Source organism: Jaculus jaculus, chromosome 1 (genome assembly GCF_020740685.1).
Source record: "Jaculus jaculus isolate mJacJac1 chromosome 1, mJacJac1.mat.Y.cur, whole genome shotgun sequence".
NCBI classification, from domain to species: Eukaryota; Metazoa; Chordata; class Mammalia; order Rodentia; family Dipodidae; genus Jaculus; species Jaculus jaculus.
The window spans coordinates 173869331-173885216 of record NC_059102.1 but is presented as its reverse complement, the minus strand read 5'-3'; the positions used below and the strand labels follow the sequence as shown (position 1 = coordinate 173885216).

At 37.4% G+C, this 15886-nt stretch overlaps 1 protein-coding gene and 1 pseudogene across 1 annotated transcript; both read left to right on the top strand.

Annotated features, from left to right (window-relative positions):
• The first annotated feature begins 3217 nt into the window (after positions 1-3217).
• Positions 3218-4156, top strand: LOC101596068 (olfactory receptor-like protein OLF2). The gene has a single exon (XM_004667645.2). The coding sequence runs from the start codon at positions 3218-3220 to the stop codon at positions 4154-4156; it is 939 nt and encodes a 312-aa protein (XP_004667702.2).
• Positions 4157-6126: 1970 nt separating this feature from the next.
• On the top strand, positions 6127-10011 carry LOC101595773 (annotated as a pseudogene).
• Positions 10012-15886: the final 5875 nt, after the last annotated feature.

Here is a 15886-nt window from a genome sequence, read left to right as displayed (position 1 = left end):
TCTGTGCATTGCCATTGCTCTTCACACCACTTAATCTTTCTATTCATTGTGTGTGTTCATGTGTGTTCTTGTGGGCATCTCTGTCATTGTGTACCTGTGGTAGTCAGAAGAAAACCTTGAGTGTGGGTTTGAGGCAGAGTTTTCCATTGTTCACCACTGTGTTTATTAGGCTAGGTGGCCTGTAAGCTTTGGATTCTCCTGTATCCACCTCCCTTCTCATCATGGGTGAGCTGAGATTACAGACGCTCATGTTACCCACCCACCTTGATGTGTATTCTGGAAATACAAACAGGTCATCAGGCTAGCAAAGCCAGTGTTTTACCCGTGAGCCTTCTTCCCAGACCTCCTAGTCTTAATAGCAATATAAAAAATGTTCAAGTGTCTGGTGTACAAAAATAAAACAAATTTCTCAAGTGGTAGTCCCTGTTATGTGTTGTTTCTGCTCTCAGTCACTAATACTGCAGTGCAGCTTTGCTTTATAAATGGAATTGAATGACCATCAAGAACATAAAGTCATTCATTTTCTACATCTTAAAACTTTCTCATCATGAAAAAAAAAATCTTAAAATAGTCTATGAAATTTAGGTTAGACATTCTTAAGATAAATGTGTTTCATTGGAATTAATTTGGGAGTGAACAATGAGGAATTGTTGGAGATTCAATAAAATTTATTTTCTATAAAACTTCTCCTTAGGAACTCAGAGCTCATGAAATAAGATTATTGTGTTAACTGAGGACTCATGTGATAATAAAAGCAAATGAGATCATTTGTGAGTATAATTAGATAACAAAAGCAGTATGATCACTGTAAAAAGTAAAAAAAACTGGCTTTATTTGAGGATAAACCTTGGGGTTTTGGAGATGGAACCTACTTGCCATATAAGTGTGAGGACTGCAGTTTGGTTCTCCAGCTCCATCTGTGCTGGGAGCATGGAAGCCAACCTACACCCCAAAACTCAGAAGAGAAGCAGGGGATCCCTAAGGGACCCCCAAGGTAAACTGGTTAGATGGACATTCTGATTCAGTGAACTCTTGGTTTACTAGGAGACTTTACCTCAACAAACTAAAAATGGCAAAAGAGGGGCTGGAGAGATTGCTTAGTGGTTAAAGTGCTTGTTTGCAGAGGCTGAGGAACTAGATTCGATTCCCCAGTACCTATGTAAGCCAGAGGCACAAGTGGGCACATGAATCTAGAGTTCATTTACAGTAGCTAGAGGCCCTGGCATGGCCATTCTTTCTCTCTATAATAAATAAATAGATAGATAAATAAATAAAATTCTTGTTATATAAAAGGATAAAGAAAGAAACCCAACAACAAACTCTCGGCTTTATATGAGCACACAAATGCATACACAACCACATGCATACATGTGCCTATGCTAATGCTAACACACATAAATACCACATATGACATGAAAAAATAAAATAGAAGAGGGTCAAAACTTCTTGCTCACTTGCCCAAATATCACTTATGTTATTAAGTTGTGTATAACTTTGTATATTTTTAAGTGTCTATATTTTTTGCAGGGGTGGAGGTGGTAGTTGCAGGTAGGGTCTCCCTCTAGCCCACACTGACCTGAAACTCAATCTGTAGTTTCAGTCTGGCCTTGAACTCACAGTGATCATCCTATCTCAGCCTCCCAAGTGTTGAGATTAAAGGCGTGTGCCACCACACCCCGCTCAAATGTTTTCATATTTTATATGAACTCACTATTAAATATTTGCATTTGAGGAAAGATATTAAACTAAGTTTACCTAAAGTTTGAGTCTCTATGCCTAAATCACAGTATCATTTTTCAGATTTTAGCCTATTGTCTATTTTCCCTTCATCTAGCTATAAAACCATGTTTGTCACATATCCACAAACCTGAGATGTCAAGGCAAGAATACATTTTACATGTTTATCATACAACTTGCTTGAGTAGAATATAATAGAATTTAGAACTCAGTTGGTATCCCAAGAGTTACAAACTTTAAAACACAAGTCAGAAGATGTAACTCTTATAGAAAAGGAAAAAAAAATGAGCAAAGGAAACAACCGAGGAAAACAACAACCTCTGGAGACTTTGAGTGCTTATTTATTCCTGAGAGCATGTCTTAAACACTCAGGGGCCCGACACAGAGATGCTTATAGTCTACACAATTGAAAGGGTGGCACTGCATACCGTGAACACATAGAGATACACCCACTGAAGACCTTACTAACTCTGGAACAGGCACTCAAGCAAACATCTTTGAGGTTATGAGATAGTGAATATGGCATGGTTTTACCACCTGTTGTATACCTCTGAACTATTGGTGAACTGCTCATGTGGAGTCTCTGTGACTACAGATTCAGCTAGGTCACTGTCGTGCTTGTCTTGCCTTTCAACCTCTCGTGCTATAAGCTTCTCTTCAATTGGATTCAAAATGTTCCTGAGAACCATGTGAACAACAGCTTCTGAGAACCTTCAGAAGCCCATGAGCAATAGTAGCTTCTGAAGGTGACAGAGGTAAACTCTGACATATGTCTGTCCGGATGCCCAGGCTTGGAGTTCACACATATCCTTCTGCATCCTTCTTCAACCATTAATCTTCTTATTCAGGTGTGTCCCAGCACAGTGACTCTCCATCCCGTCACAGCAGGATGCAGGATGATTATAGGAATTGATGAGGAACTGAAAGGCTCCCAGGAAAGTAAACTTGTCATATGCACAAATACCTCTGCCCACATTTCTTTCCTCCATAACTGTAGAACTGAAGGAAGGGGAACAGATCTATCCATTGCCTATACTTCTCACTTAACTCTATTTCTCTTTTGCAGGCTACGATGACACGTCTAGAAAACTAAAAAAAATAATTGTAAGAAGATATTAGTTATCTTGACAAATAATAAGAAATACTGCCTTTGTTTCTGAAGATATCAATAATTTCCTAATCTCCTACAAGCAGAAATTTGTTAAATACTACACTGCTTTTACAGGCATCTCGTACGTAAGTGGGTGGCTGGGTGCTGCAGCTTCCAAGCAGAACTACATTGATACCAGAGATAGCATCACTGTCCTACAGATTGACATTAGATTGAATATATTTCCTGTAGATTATGCTTACTGAAAGCAATGGTAACATTTTCTGAATGAAACAAGAAAGCACCAGAAGTTTAACTAGGAACCCCAAATGAGTATAACCCTCCAAATCTGCTTCTTCATTCTCACTCAGGGAACTCAGAGTCAGAGCTATGCCAGCTGAGAACTGCACAGTGTTCACTGACTTTGTGTTCCTGGGACTTTCCCGCAAACAGGATGTGCAGGAGGGACTCTTTGTTGTTTTCTTCCTTGTCTATGGCATCACAGTGATTGCTAACCTGGGCATGATCCTGCTAATCCAGCTGGACCACCGACTTCATACACCCATGTACTATTTTTTGAGCAACCTGTCATTCTCTGATGTCTGTTACTCCTCCACTGTCTCTCCCAATATGCTGGCAGATTTCTTGTCTGATCAAAAGAGGATTCCATATAATTTATGTGCCATTCAGATGTATGCTTTTGGAGCCTTTGCTGATGTGGAATGTCTCATGTTGGCTGTCATGGCATATGATCGTTATGTTGCTATCTGCAATCCACTTCTCTATACAATCGCAATGTCCAGGAAGAGCTGTACCCACCTAGTGGCTGCTGCCTATGGGGTAGGCTTGGTAGATTCTGCAATCCACACCTGTTGCACATTTCGACTGTCCTTCTGCCACTCAAATATCATCAACCACTTTTTCTGTGACATCCCACCCTTACTGGCCCTCTCCGACTCTGATACTTCCATCAATGAGATAGTGATGTTCACGTTCATCGGCTGTGTCGTGGGGTGCAGCATTGTCACCATCCTCCTGTCCTACGGCTACATCATAGTGACCATCTGTAGGATGAGGTCAGCTGAAGGCAGACGCAAAGCCTTCTCTACATGTGCCTCTCACCTAACAGCTGTGGCTGTCTTCCATGGGACACTGCTCTTTATGTATTTCCGACCAAGCTCCAGTTATTCCATGGACACAGATAAAATGGCCTCTGTCTTCTACACGGTTGTGATTCCTATGTTAAACCCACTGATCTACAGCTTACAAAACAAAGATGTAAAAGGTGCTCTGAAAAAAGCAGTCAGCACTAAATTGTGTTCTCAGTGATCTTACTTGCTACCCCTGAATTATAAGAAGATTCTGAAATGTGTTCATGTACATTCAAGTACGTTGTTACCAATGAGACCTCCATAATACTACCCATTACTTTCAACTGTGCCTACACTGAGTGTAAGGTGAACAACCATGGGTCTCAGTCTTTCCTCTTAACCAGGAACAATTAGAAAGACCATGATTTGTTGTTGTTATAGAGGATTCTTGGATTCTCCCTTCTTTAAAATGAGGTATAACTAATTATTCTCAAAGATCTCAACATGTTTTCCTTTAATTTACATCGAAATAGGTTTTATACATCACTCCTCAGCCTTATGGCTATAAGCAAGGGAAAATAGGTTTCATAAATATAGTTTTATTAGTTCAAAATGAATTTTATAGGGTGAGAAAATACATCTTTAATTTGTCTTTCCTCTGTACTAGTATCACCCCAAACATGTCCAAAAGACTTAGAAGTGAATGAGTCATAAATAACTGAATATGAACAAACAATTTCCTGATTTAGACTGTCTATAAAGTTAGTTTTCTTGCCTGTCTTCCTGAGCATTATTTTTTAATGTTCTTTCTATGTTAGGATACAGAATCCCATTCAAAAGTAGTTATTTAATAAATGTAATGACCTTTTCAAAAGAAATGAATCCTGAGTGATTTAAAAATTAAAGAGAAATAAAATCTCTCTTCTATTCACCTCAGTGTAACATGTTCACTGTTAATGAATATCAAGTAAAAGTTAATGTTGGCTCATTTTTAACATTTGGAAATTAGGTAATTCTGTAAATACTAAATATTCTATCTAGTTCAATGGATGTATGATTTTCAATTTAAGAGCTTTTGATGTCAGTCATAGTGTCATAGTGTCCAGAGCCTAGCTACACCTGGGAAAAGGGGCAGATTGCTGAGACACCCAATAACATTTTCAGAGGTGACATGCAAGATACATTGCTTGCTGAAAGCTGAGAATGGTGAAGCATTCAAAGCAGACAAATCTGCTAACAGGGAGGGTCGAGGAGGAGCAACCAAGAAGCAGTGGTACTGCTCAGAAGGTAGAAGATACATGAGCAATGTCTGTGGGACCAACAGCACTGCTTGGAAGACTGATGTACACAGGCAGCTGAATAATATGCTGGCTTTATTTTCTCTGATCCCTTATTATTTACAGAGCTGGCAGCTGGATAAGCACTTACTGAACATATTTTCTATTTACATTTAGTGATAGTTGACCCCATCTCCACTACACATGCACTGTTAATGAACTTTCAGATAGCATATATCTAGCTTTCTCATCTTGATAGCAACTTTAAATACTGAAATATAGAAAGGTGTATTTCAGGAAAGTAACTTAGTAGCTTTCTGCTTCTTAAATATCATGCATAATATGAAAAATGTGCCAGAATGTCACATTCTGTAGAAGATTCATGCCACTTTATGCTTCTATTGTAGAAAAAACATGAATGTTTTACAGATTCCATTGAATTCTTCTTGCATAGCATCACACACACACACACACACACACACACACACACACACATATATATATACATATATATATATATGTATATGTATATGTATATGTATATGTATATATTCAATGATAATATCAAAATGTACTTATTTTTACAAGCTTCAAGACATCATAGGAATGAATCAATTTATAAAATTCAATTTTCCACTGGATATTTGTCTTGAATTACTGATCAAATGGAGCCTAAAATCAATAAAATACTGCTCTAATCTTTATACTTTCTAAATTGCTAATGGAAAAAATGTGGTTCACAGACTTTCCTAATAATGACCTCTCCATTCCTTCTTAGTCACTTTTCAAATTCAATATATTCATTTAAAATAATTGTCATGAGCTATTTCTTTTCCTATATTTCTACAATTTATTGAAAGAATAACATTCACATTGTGGGGCTTCATAGTTATTTATTAACTCTTGTTATTGAAGTGTATTCCTGATTGCTATGAGGTACAGAGTGGGAGGCTATTTCTTGCAAAATAGAAATATTCTTTAGAATGATTGTAGTGACAGATACTATTACTGTATACATGTCAAAATGATCAAATCATATACTTAAAGTTGATGAATTATGTATAAGCTATGTCTCAATGAAGCATATTTAAAAGAAAATAAAATCATTGCTTAAAATATTAAACATGGACAATGATTCCTTTCATTGGATTAATCTTTAAAGATCCTAAACATTTCTATTGCCTTTTCCTTTAAAAATAACATGATTTTGGAGATTTTTTTCATATTATAAATGGATAAAGGTAGGAGAGAATCTAAATTAATTGAAGTATATGAGCTAAAATTTTTATCTATCATGTACTTGGTACTTGTGTGAGCATACTCAGGCCTGGGCATTTCAGCTCTTTAATAGGTGTTCAACAAAAAATATTAAAACTTTATATGGTTTAAGTCTACTTTAGTGGTGAGCTTTTAGGAGCCTTTGCAACCCCACTGAGGAAAGCCCCCAGTGGAACGGTGGCGCGGAGGAGGGACGAGATGCTACTTTCACATTATGGATACATATAAAACATGTTATTATTGAAATCAAAAAGCAAAAAAACCTATTATATGTAAATATATAATTGTTCATGTATATATGTAAATGCAAGAGAAAGTGAAATAGTTCCATTCATTGATCAAAAGCACTCTACTCTCTAGACTCATACTGAGCCATGTTGAGGACTGATATCCTAGAGCCAAAAGAAAAGACAGTGTTGTTCACAGCATGTTAGTGGAGTAGACTCTCCAAGCCAGACCTCCTGTCCTCCATAGAGCCTCTTTACCTATGTAGTTAGATCATAGCTACAGAATTTCTTCTCTGGTCAAGCTTGTAGATTTTTGCCTACTCAGCCATCTTTCTCTGACAGTGCCTTCACTCCTGGTTAGGCTTCCTTTTAGCTTAGCCACACATCCACATTATTCCCATGGCCAGAAACAATGGCAGAAAATACACCAGCAGTTTTTTAATTTCAAATTCTCATCATGAGAAATAAATTTGATGATAGAAGTGAAAAATCATTTTTGCTAGTAATGATCTACTCACAGGGGAGGAACAAACCACATGAGAATAACTAATTAAACTTGTTTGTGCAACACCATAGCATAAAGAAAATAGCTCCAGAGGCCCAGGCTCCAAACAGTGCCTAGTATAATAGAATGCTACCTGCTCATGTCCAACTAAGAAAGAACTGCTCAAAAGTAAGTTCCAGCACTTCAAAACATGACATAATAAAAATGTTACTTTTAAAAAAGAAATTGGAGGTTCGTGAGTGAATCAATTTACGTGTATTAGTTGGTTCAATAAGTTTGATGAAACCCAAAAATCAAAAAAAAAAAAAAAAAAATGGGGGGCCTGAGAGATGTCTTAGTGGCTAAGCACTTGCCTGTGAAGTCTAAGGATGCCGGTTCAAGGCTCAATTCCCCAAGACCCATGTTATCAAGATGCAAAAGGGGCTCACACATCTGGAGTTTGTTGGCAGTGCCTGGGGGCCCTGGCATGCCCATTCTCTCTCTTTCTGTCTCTCTCTGCCTCTTTTTCTCTCTGCTGCTCTCAAATAAATAAATATAAAGAAAGATTACTGAACTGGTAGACTCAGATTGAATTTGCAAATATCCCATAATCATAATCATCTGAAATTATAAGAAAGCCTTTATCCTTGCATAGATACATATTTAATTTAAGGAATATATTTTGGCTATTCTATTTATCAAAAGATAATTGAATTATTATATTAAAAATAATAATATATGTAATTATAAATCCAAGTGAAGAAAAAATACCCTGTAGTTTCCTAGGGCACAACTCCCAGACATCTATTCCCTAAACCCTAATTCTCATTTGCCATGTATACCATATGCACATGGTCATTCATTAAAATACACAAAAATACACATACTCATTAAGGAAAAATCTTTACCTCATGTTACCTTTTGTATCTGTAAAACATAAAATGCACTTAAGATCTGCTACTATGCTTAGACATGTGTTATTTATACTCCTTTGTCTCATTTCTCTAAATCAGGGTATACACTCTTGGCTGTCAGAGTCCTCTGGCACATAGGTTATAATCTGTGTGGTAAAACTAAAAAAAAGAAAAATTCTAAAGAAGATATTGGTGGCATCTATTTTGTATCTTATCAGATACTAGAGAACAAATTTACCATAAATAGTAGAAGATAAGTGTTCTCTGTGTTAGGCAATTATATCTTCTTTGATTTTAAAATCAATACAGGGCTGGAGAGATGGCTTAGCGGTTAAGCGCTTGCCTGTGAAGCCTAAGGACCCCGGTTCGAGGCTGGGTTCCCCAGGTCCCACGTTAGCCAGATGCACAAGAGGGCGCACGCCTCTGGAGTTCGTTTGCAGAGGCTGGAAGCCCTGGCACGCCCATTCTCTCTCTCTCCCTCTATCTGTCTTTCTCTCTGTGTCTGTCGCTCTCAAATAAATAAATTAATTAATTAAAAAAAATCAATACAAAGCTTTTCAAAGTGATCATGTACTTTTAGAAATGATTTTTATGTCTATGTCAAAATTAAGAATGGCAAATTTTATTGTTCAATAATTAGCAATCTAGTCACTAAAAATGCTGGTTATTCTATAGTATCCTAATATCTACTGAAATTTCAGAATGTTAAAATATACTTTAAGCAATAAGGTAGGCAAGGTATAGACAAATTAAAGAATGGGACCTAAACAGACACTCATCAAAATGAACTTGAGAATTCAGTTTCTGAAATGCTGTATCAGATAGTGTCTTCTGCTTAAATATAATGCCTTACAAAAGCAAATATGGCTGACTGTATATCTAAGAGAAAAAAAATGCAAATAATGTTATGCCTTATAAATATGCTGTTCATCAGAATTCAGCATGTTTCTTTTGTGTATTGGTTTTTGTGTCTTGGTTTTTGTTGTAGAAGAACACAGAAGAATGTCAGGGAAAACTGCTCCTCTGTAGATGAGTTCATTATTTTGGGTATTACCAATAACCGAGAGATGAAGGTACACTTTTTTATTGTGCTTGTACTTGTTTATCTCATGACTCTGATGGCCAGTGTTGGAATGATCACCTTAATTCACATGGATTCTCAGCTTCATACACCACCAATGTACTTTTTCCTCAGCACCTCTCTTTCTGTGACCTATGCTGTTCCACAATGATTGGACCCAAGATGCTGTTCGACCTCTTAGCTGAGGAAAAATCAATTCCCATTGCTGGCTGTGGTCTTCAGTTCCTGATATTCTGTGTCTTCGAAGATTCTGAGTGCGTGCTGCTGGCAGTGGTGGCCTTTGACCGGTACCAGGCCATCAGCAACCCCTTGCTCTACACAGTGAACATGTCCAGCAGGGTGTGCTCCCTGCTCATGGCCGCGGTTTACCTCGTGGGGACACAAATGCTTATATAGATACTACATTGACATTCTGGTTATGCTTCTGTGGGTCTAATGAGATTGATCATTTCTTCTGTGATATTCCCCCTCTCCTGTTAATTTCTTGCTCAGACACTCAAGTCAATGAGTTAGCAATATGCACTATTTTTGGCTTCATAGAGCTGAGCACCATCTCAGGAGTTCTTGTCTCCTACTGTTTCATTATCTCATCTGTGTTCAAGATCCGCTGTGCTGAGGGAGGGTCAAGGTTTGCTCCACCTGTGCCTCTCACTTAACTGTAGTTGTGATTTTTCCAGGGAGCTGTGCTCTTTATATATTTCAAGCTAAATTCTTCCTACTCCCCAGTTCAAGACAAAATGACCTCATTATTTTACATCCTTGTGATTCCCATGCTGAATCCCTTGATAGCCTGAGGAACAAGGACATAAAAGAAACATTGAGAAAATTGTGAAATAGAAGGTGAGTTTAAATAATTTTCTGGTATGTATGTATATGTGTGTTATTTTTTTTTTTGTTGTTGTTATTGCCTAATACTCAAGGAAATCATTGAATCATACAATTTAATTTACTAAAATATATTTGGTAAACTGTCTAACTATAAGAAAACATTGATAGTTTGTATGCTTAGCTGTTTTCCAAAATATGTGGAATTCAGTCTCCATGGACAGTTTCCTGACAATTTCACTTATACCAAATTTGTCCTTGGTTAACCTTGAATTCACTATCAGTTATCATAGACTGTGATAACTAGTGATTAACTGCCTTTTGATACATTTATATTCTCCTAGTGAGGGATTTATACTATTTATGGTAAAAACAATGCTAACATAAGTAAAGAATATTTCTACCCAGGGACCCTAAAAGTTCATGCTTTCAGAGTGAAGAGACATATGTTTGAAAATGAAACAAGACAAACCATGCCAGACAATGAAGAACAAATGTACTCCAACTTCAGCAAAGCAAATATAAGGTTGGAATTGTCAGCAATCCACTCACTTCACTTCCTCCGTGGGCTTTCTTTTTCCACTTTTTCTAGCCTCAGTCCTGGGTAAATATTTGTCTATCAATCATAAGCAATTGCTTACTTAAAAATTGTTGAGTTTTAGCCAGGCATGGTGGTGCATATCTTAATACCAGCACTCTGGAGGCAAAGATAGGAGAATCACTATGAGTTTGAGGCCAGCCTGAGACCACATAGTAAGTTTCTGGTCAGACTGACCTAGAGGTTTGTTGAGTTTTAACTTATTTCTTGAGCTATTACATGCCAATAGATTATAAGAATAAGCCAGGCATGGTGGTGCACGCCTTTAATCCCAGCACTCAGGAGGCAAAAGTAGGAGGATTGCCATGAGTTCAAGGCCACCCTGAAACTCCATAGTGAATTCCAGGTCAGCCTGGGCTACAGTGGGACCCTACCTCAAAAAAAAAAAAAATAGAGCTGGAGAGATGGCTTAGCAGTTAAGTGCTTGCCTGTGAAGCCTAAGGACCCCGTTCGAGGCTCGGTTCCCCAGGTCCCACGTTAGCCAGATGCACAAGGGGGCGCACGCGTCTGGAGTTCGTTTGCAGTGGCTGGAGGCCCTGGTGCACCCATTCTCTCTCTCCCTCTATCTGTCTTTCTCTCTGTGTCTGTCACTCTCAAATAAATAAATAAAAACTTAAAAAAAATAAATAAGTAAAAGAAAAGATTATATTTTCCTCCAAACTACATACCATCCCAGTCATCTGTAGCATCTGCATCATATATATGAAGCAAAATGGAGACAAAACTGATGAAATAAAATTTCAATAATATAATTTTATGATTGGTTATTAGATGTTTTAGCCCAATATTTGCAATAAATACAGTGTAGTCTATTACCTATGTGTAGATCACCACAGCTTTTAGGAAAGAATATAAAATGAATGTGGGTGAAAATGCATTGAGTATCCAACGAAATCGATATGAGCAATAAATTACATATCCCTGATCATACATTTGATATCTCTGTTACATTTATCATCACTATACGTTTCTGATAGCTAAAGCATTGAATAAGGTTCTTGAATAAACACAGATATTCCATTATGATGAGGGATTTAATGGAAGGTAATAGGCGAATATGATCAAAACATCATCAATCAACATGAAAATGTCAAAATTTTAATAATTTCATGGTGGATAATAATTGTGAAGATTTTTCGCTTTGATAAAATCTACTTATAATATGTTTTCACAATTACCCCTTTTTCTTTGGCAGTTGTGACATATGAAAACTGATCTACCTCCTTATGAATAAAGCATAACTACTAAATATTGTTTATAAAATGTGAAGCCTTTCAGAAGTGATGTAATCATTTAAATTACCCAGGGTTCTGCTTTTAATCCAGTACTGATGTGACAGTTAAGAACATGGATCATGGATCCTGAAAGCCTGACTTTATTTCTGAGTTAGGCTCCTCTGTGTGCCAAACTTTAAGCATATCTTATTTCTTTTTTTTTATTTACATTTTTTATTAATTAGTTTTGTACTCAGCAAATACAGTCAATTTGGTACCATTATTAGGCTCATCCATTACCTAACCCCTCCCCTTGGCCCCTCTTTGTTGAAATATATGGGTCATGCATTCTGGTGTTAGCCCACAGTTTGGGGTAGGATAAATGTCTGCATATTTATCCTACCCATATCTTTTTTTTCTTTTTTCATGTCCTTTATACTTCCCTCTTTGCTTCTTTCCTCAGCACCATCCTTCCTTCCTTCCTCCTTTCCTTTCTTCATCTTTTCTTCATAATATGTACCTTCTGTAGTCTCCTTTGTGTCTGGGTCCTGCTTCAGTCTATTTTTAAATAGTTTTGTGCTTTCATTTTCTGATAGGTAATGGGTATATTATCCTTACATTTTCTTTTAGGTTGTGCGGAGGATTAAATGTTAACATGTTATTACTTTCAGGTGACAGAATTTTGTTTCCAGTTCCCAACAAAAATGGACATGTTGTAAACAAAGTAGCGCCAATGTGATCACGGTCACACTTTGATCATCTTAGGGGTATGTTGACTGTTGGAGTATAACATATCTCTGATCAACTTCTGTGGCATGATTTACTTGCAACAGAGAGTTTATGAACTGTTTTATAAAGGAGCTTAACTGTATAGAGCATGTAACCTTAATCACTTGAGATGTTCCTGCACTATACAGAGAAACTCTAACATGAATTTCAAAAATGTCTAATAAATTAATCACTAAGAAGAAAGTAAAGATACATTTATTTTACATTAGTGTATTTCGTGGGACTAATGGGTCTTAAAAACTACTTCTGTGCTATTTATTCAAGAATAAAATTTACTTATCATTTTACTAATAATTTTATATGTTTGAAGGTATTTGTGATCACAGTCTTCCCACATTAACTTTCTTTTGGTCTTGCCATACTCTCCCAGCCCAACAACTTTTCTCCTCCACTCTACCACCACTTCCTCCTTCTTCCTCAAAGTGGACCCATCAAAATTTTAATTTAATGATTTTTTTACTAAAAATATGTATAGCACACATAAATCCCCTATTTCCTGCCACGAATCTGCTGAGGGTATTTGTCAGGGGGATTATTGGTATTTACGGGTGGACCAAAAGTCCTCAGTCAGTCTCTGCAGGGATGGGGGAAACGTATTGTGTGAAGCTATTCTCACCGCCCTGAGGCTGTTATAATCCTTCCACCCCCTCCTCCATGACACTCCCTGAGACTTAGTGGGAAAGATAGAGAACCGATTTCGTGTTGCTTCCTTTGCAGACTCCCATCAAAAAAGTACAGACCCAGACTGTTTCACTGCTGAATTCTATCAAATTCTATCAAATCTTTATTAAAGAACTGAAGCCAATTTTCTCAAGTTCAATTTCACAAAACTGAAAAGGAAATAACACTTCCTGATTCCTTCTATGAAGACAACACTGCATTACTAGCAAAATCAGAGTCATAACAAAAAGAAAAGAGAGAGAACTACAGACCAATCTCCATGATGAACTTAGACATAAAAATTCTCAATAAAATTCATGCAAACTAAATTAAAGTATATATCAAAAGCAACATCCACCTCAATCAAGTAGGTTTTGTCCTAGGGATGCAAAGTTAGTTCAACATATGGAAATCAATAAACATAATACATCATAAACAGACTCACACTCAGGAATCCCACGATCCTGTCTATAAATCCAGAAATGACCTTTATCAAAACTCAACATCCCTTCATGATTAAAAAACTGGAGAAGACAGGGATGAAAGGACCATATAACACATGATAATGGCAATATACAACAGATTGAAGACAAAGATAATTCTAAATGGGAAAAAATGAAGCATTTCCGTTATGATCTGGAACTAGGCAGAGGTGCACACTCTCACCACTGTTTTTTTTTTTTTTTTTTTTTTTATTTGATTTATTAGTTTTCTTTTCCTCAAATACAGGCAGTTTGGTACCATTGTTTAGGCTCATCTATGATCTACCCCCTCCCATTAGACCCTCCTTGTTGATGTAAATGGGTCGTGCACTGTGGGGTTAGTCCCCAGTTATTGGTATGATAAATGTCTCTGCAAATCATGACCCAACATGTGACTCTGACATTCTTTCCTCCCCGCCTTCCGCAAAATTTCCCTGAGCCATGTTGGGTTCATTTTTGGTCTGCTTCAGTGATGAGGTGTTGGGGGCCTCTGAAGCTCTGGCTCTCTGATTTGGTAGGAGTTGATTTTTCTCTGTGTTGGTCTCCTTCCCCTTTATGCTGGTATCCGGTTCATAGGAAAACATCACCCTTGCTTGTTTCACCAATTGTCCTTAGTTTCAGTTGGGCCCCTTTTGAGGTATGTTGGGGCAGCTATCTCCATAGGATCTGCATCTATCTGAAAAAGAGAAGCAGATTCTCCAATGGAAAGTAAGTTAGCACCAAGAAAATTGAAATGACACTTACTTTTTTGATAGACAGATTGATAGGTGTAGGCCCTCTTGTTCCCCATGATTGATGATAGCTTAAAATTGTAGAGTGGGCTTATGTTTGGGTATGGTTCTGACTTGTTTCCCAGCTCCAGCTATGGGTCTAGTACCACTGAGTGGATCAGTTAGCCAAATCAAGAGTAGTTGGTTCCTCACCATGGCTGTGTGCCACTATTGCACTTGTGTGGGCATCACGTCAGGTTATTTGTTGCTAATTAGATTAGACAATGAGTTGCTTGGGCAGATATTGGTCATTTCCCCCAATCACCCATGTAGCGCCTTCTGGCACACAACAGACATAAGTGAAATTGGCAGAATCATCAGGACTTATTTCAAAAACCCTCTACTCCACAAAACTGGAAAATGTGGATGAGATGGATAAATTCCTGGATGCATATCATCTACCAAAGCTAAACTCAGAGCAGATTAATCACCACTGTTTTTTAACATAGTACTTGAAGTCTTGGCTCAAGTGATAAAACAGGAGAAGGAAATAAAAGGGATTCAAATTGGAAAGGAAGAGTCAAACAAGCTCTGTTCATAAAAAACTCCACCACAAACCTCCCAGAAGTTATAAACACTTTCAGCAAAGTGGCAGGATGTAAAATCAACACACAAAACCTCTAGCCCTTGTATATATCAATGAAAACAGCATGAAAAATAAATCAGGGAATATGTCACCTTTACAATAGTCACACACACACACACACTCACACACAATTCAAAGTACTTAGGTTCTCCCTCACCAATGAAGGAGCAGACCTGTACAGTGAAAATATAAAACAATGAATAATGTAGCTGGAGAGATGGTTTAAAAGCTCTTACCTGCAAAGCCAAAGGACCCAGGTTTCATTACCCAGGACTCACATAAGCCAGATTCACAAGGCGGCACGTGCATCAGTGGCTGGAGGGCACTTCACCTCTCTGTCTTTATCTCTCTGTTTTTCTCTTTTCCTCACTCCCTCTCTTTCTCTCTCTCAAATATATATTTTTTTTAAAAAAATTGAATAATGGGCTAGAAGAAGGCATGAGAAGATGGAGTGACTTTATATGCTCATGGATTGGAAGTTGCTAAAGTGACCATCCAGCCAAAAGTAACATATGGATTCAATGCAATTCCATTCAAAACCCCCAAGAATGTTCTTCACAGAGTTGGGGGGGGGGACACCAAACAAACAAAAAACGGAGTCTCAAAATTCATATGTAAACACAAAAAGCTCAGATAACCAAAAATGTGCTCAGCAAAAGGAACACATCTGGTAGTATCACCATACCTGATTTCAAGATGCACTATAAATCAATAGTAGTGAAAACAGCATGGTACTGGCATAAAATAGGAATATCAATCATTGGAATAGACCTGAAAATTTGG

Bases quoted from the DNA above. Each gene is read 5' to 3' on its own strand.
- LOC101596068 (XM_004667645.2), top strand. From the start codon at position 3,218: ATGCCAGCTGAGAACTGCACAGTGTTCACTGACTTTGTGTTCCTGGGA.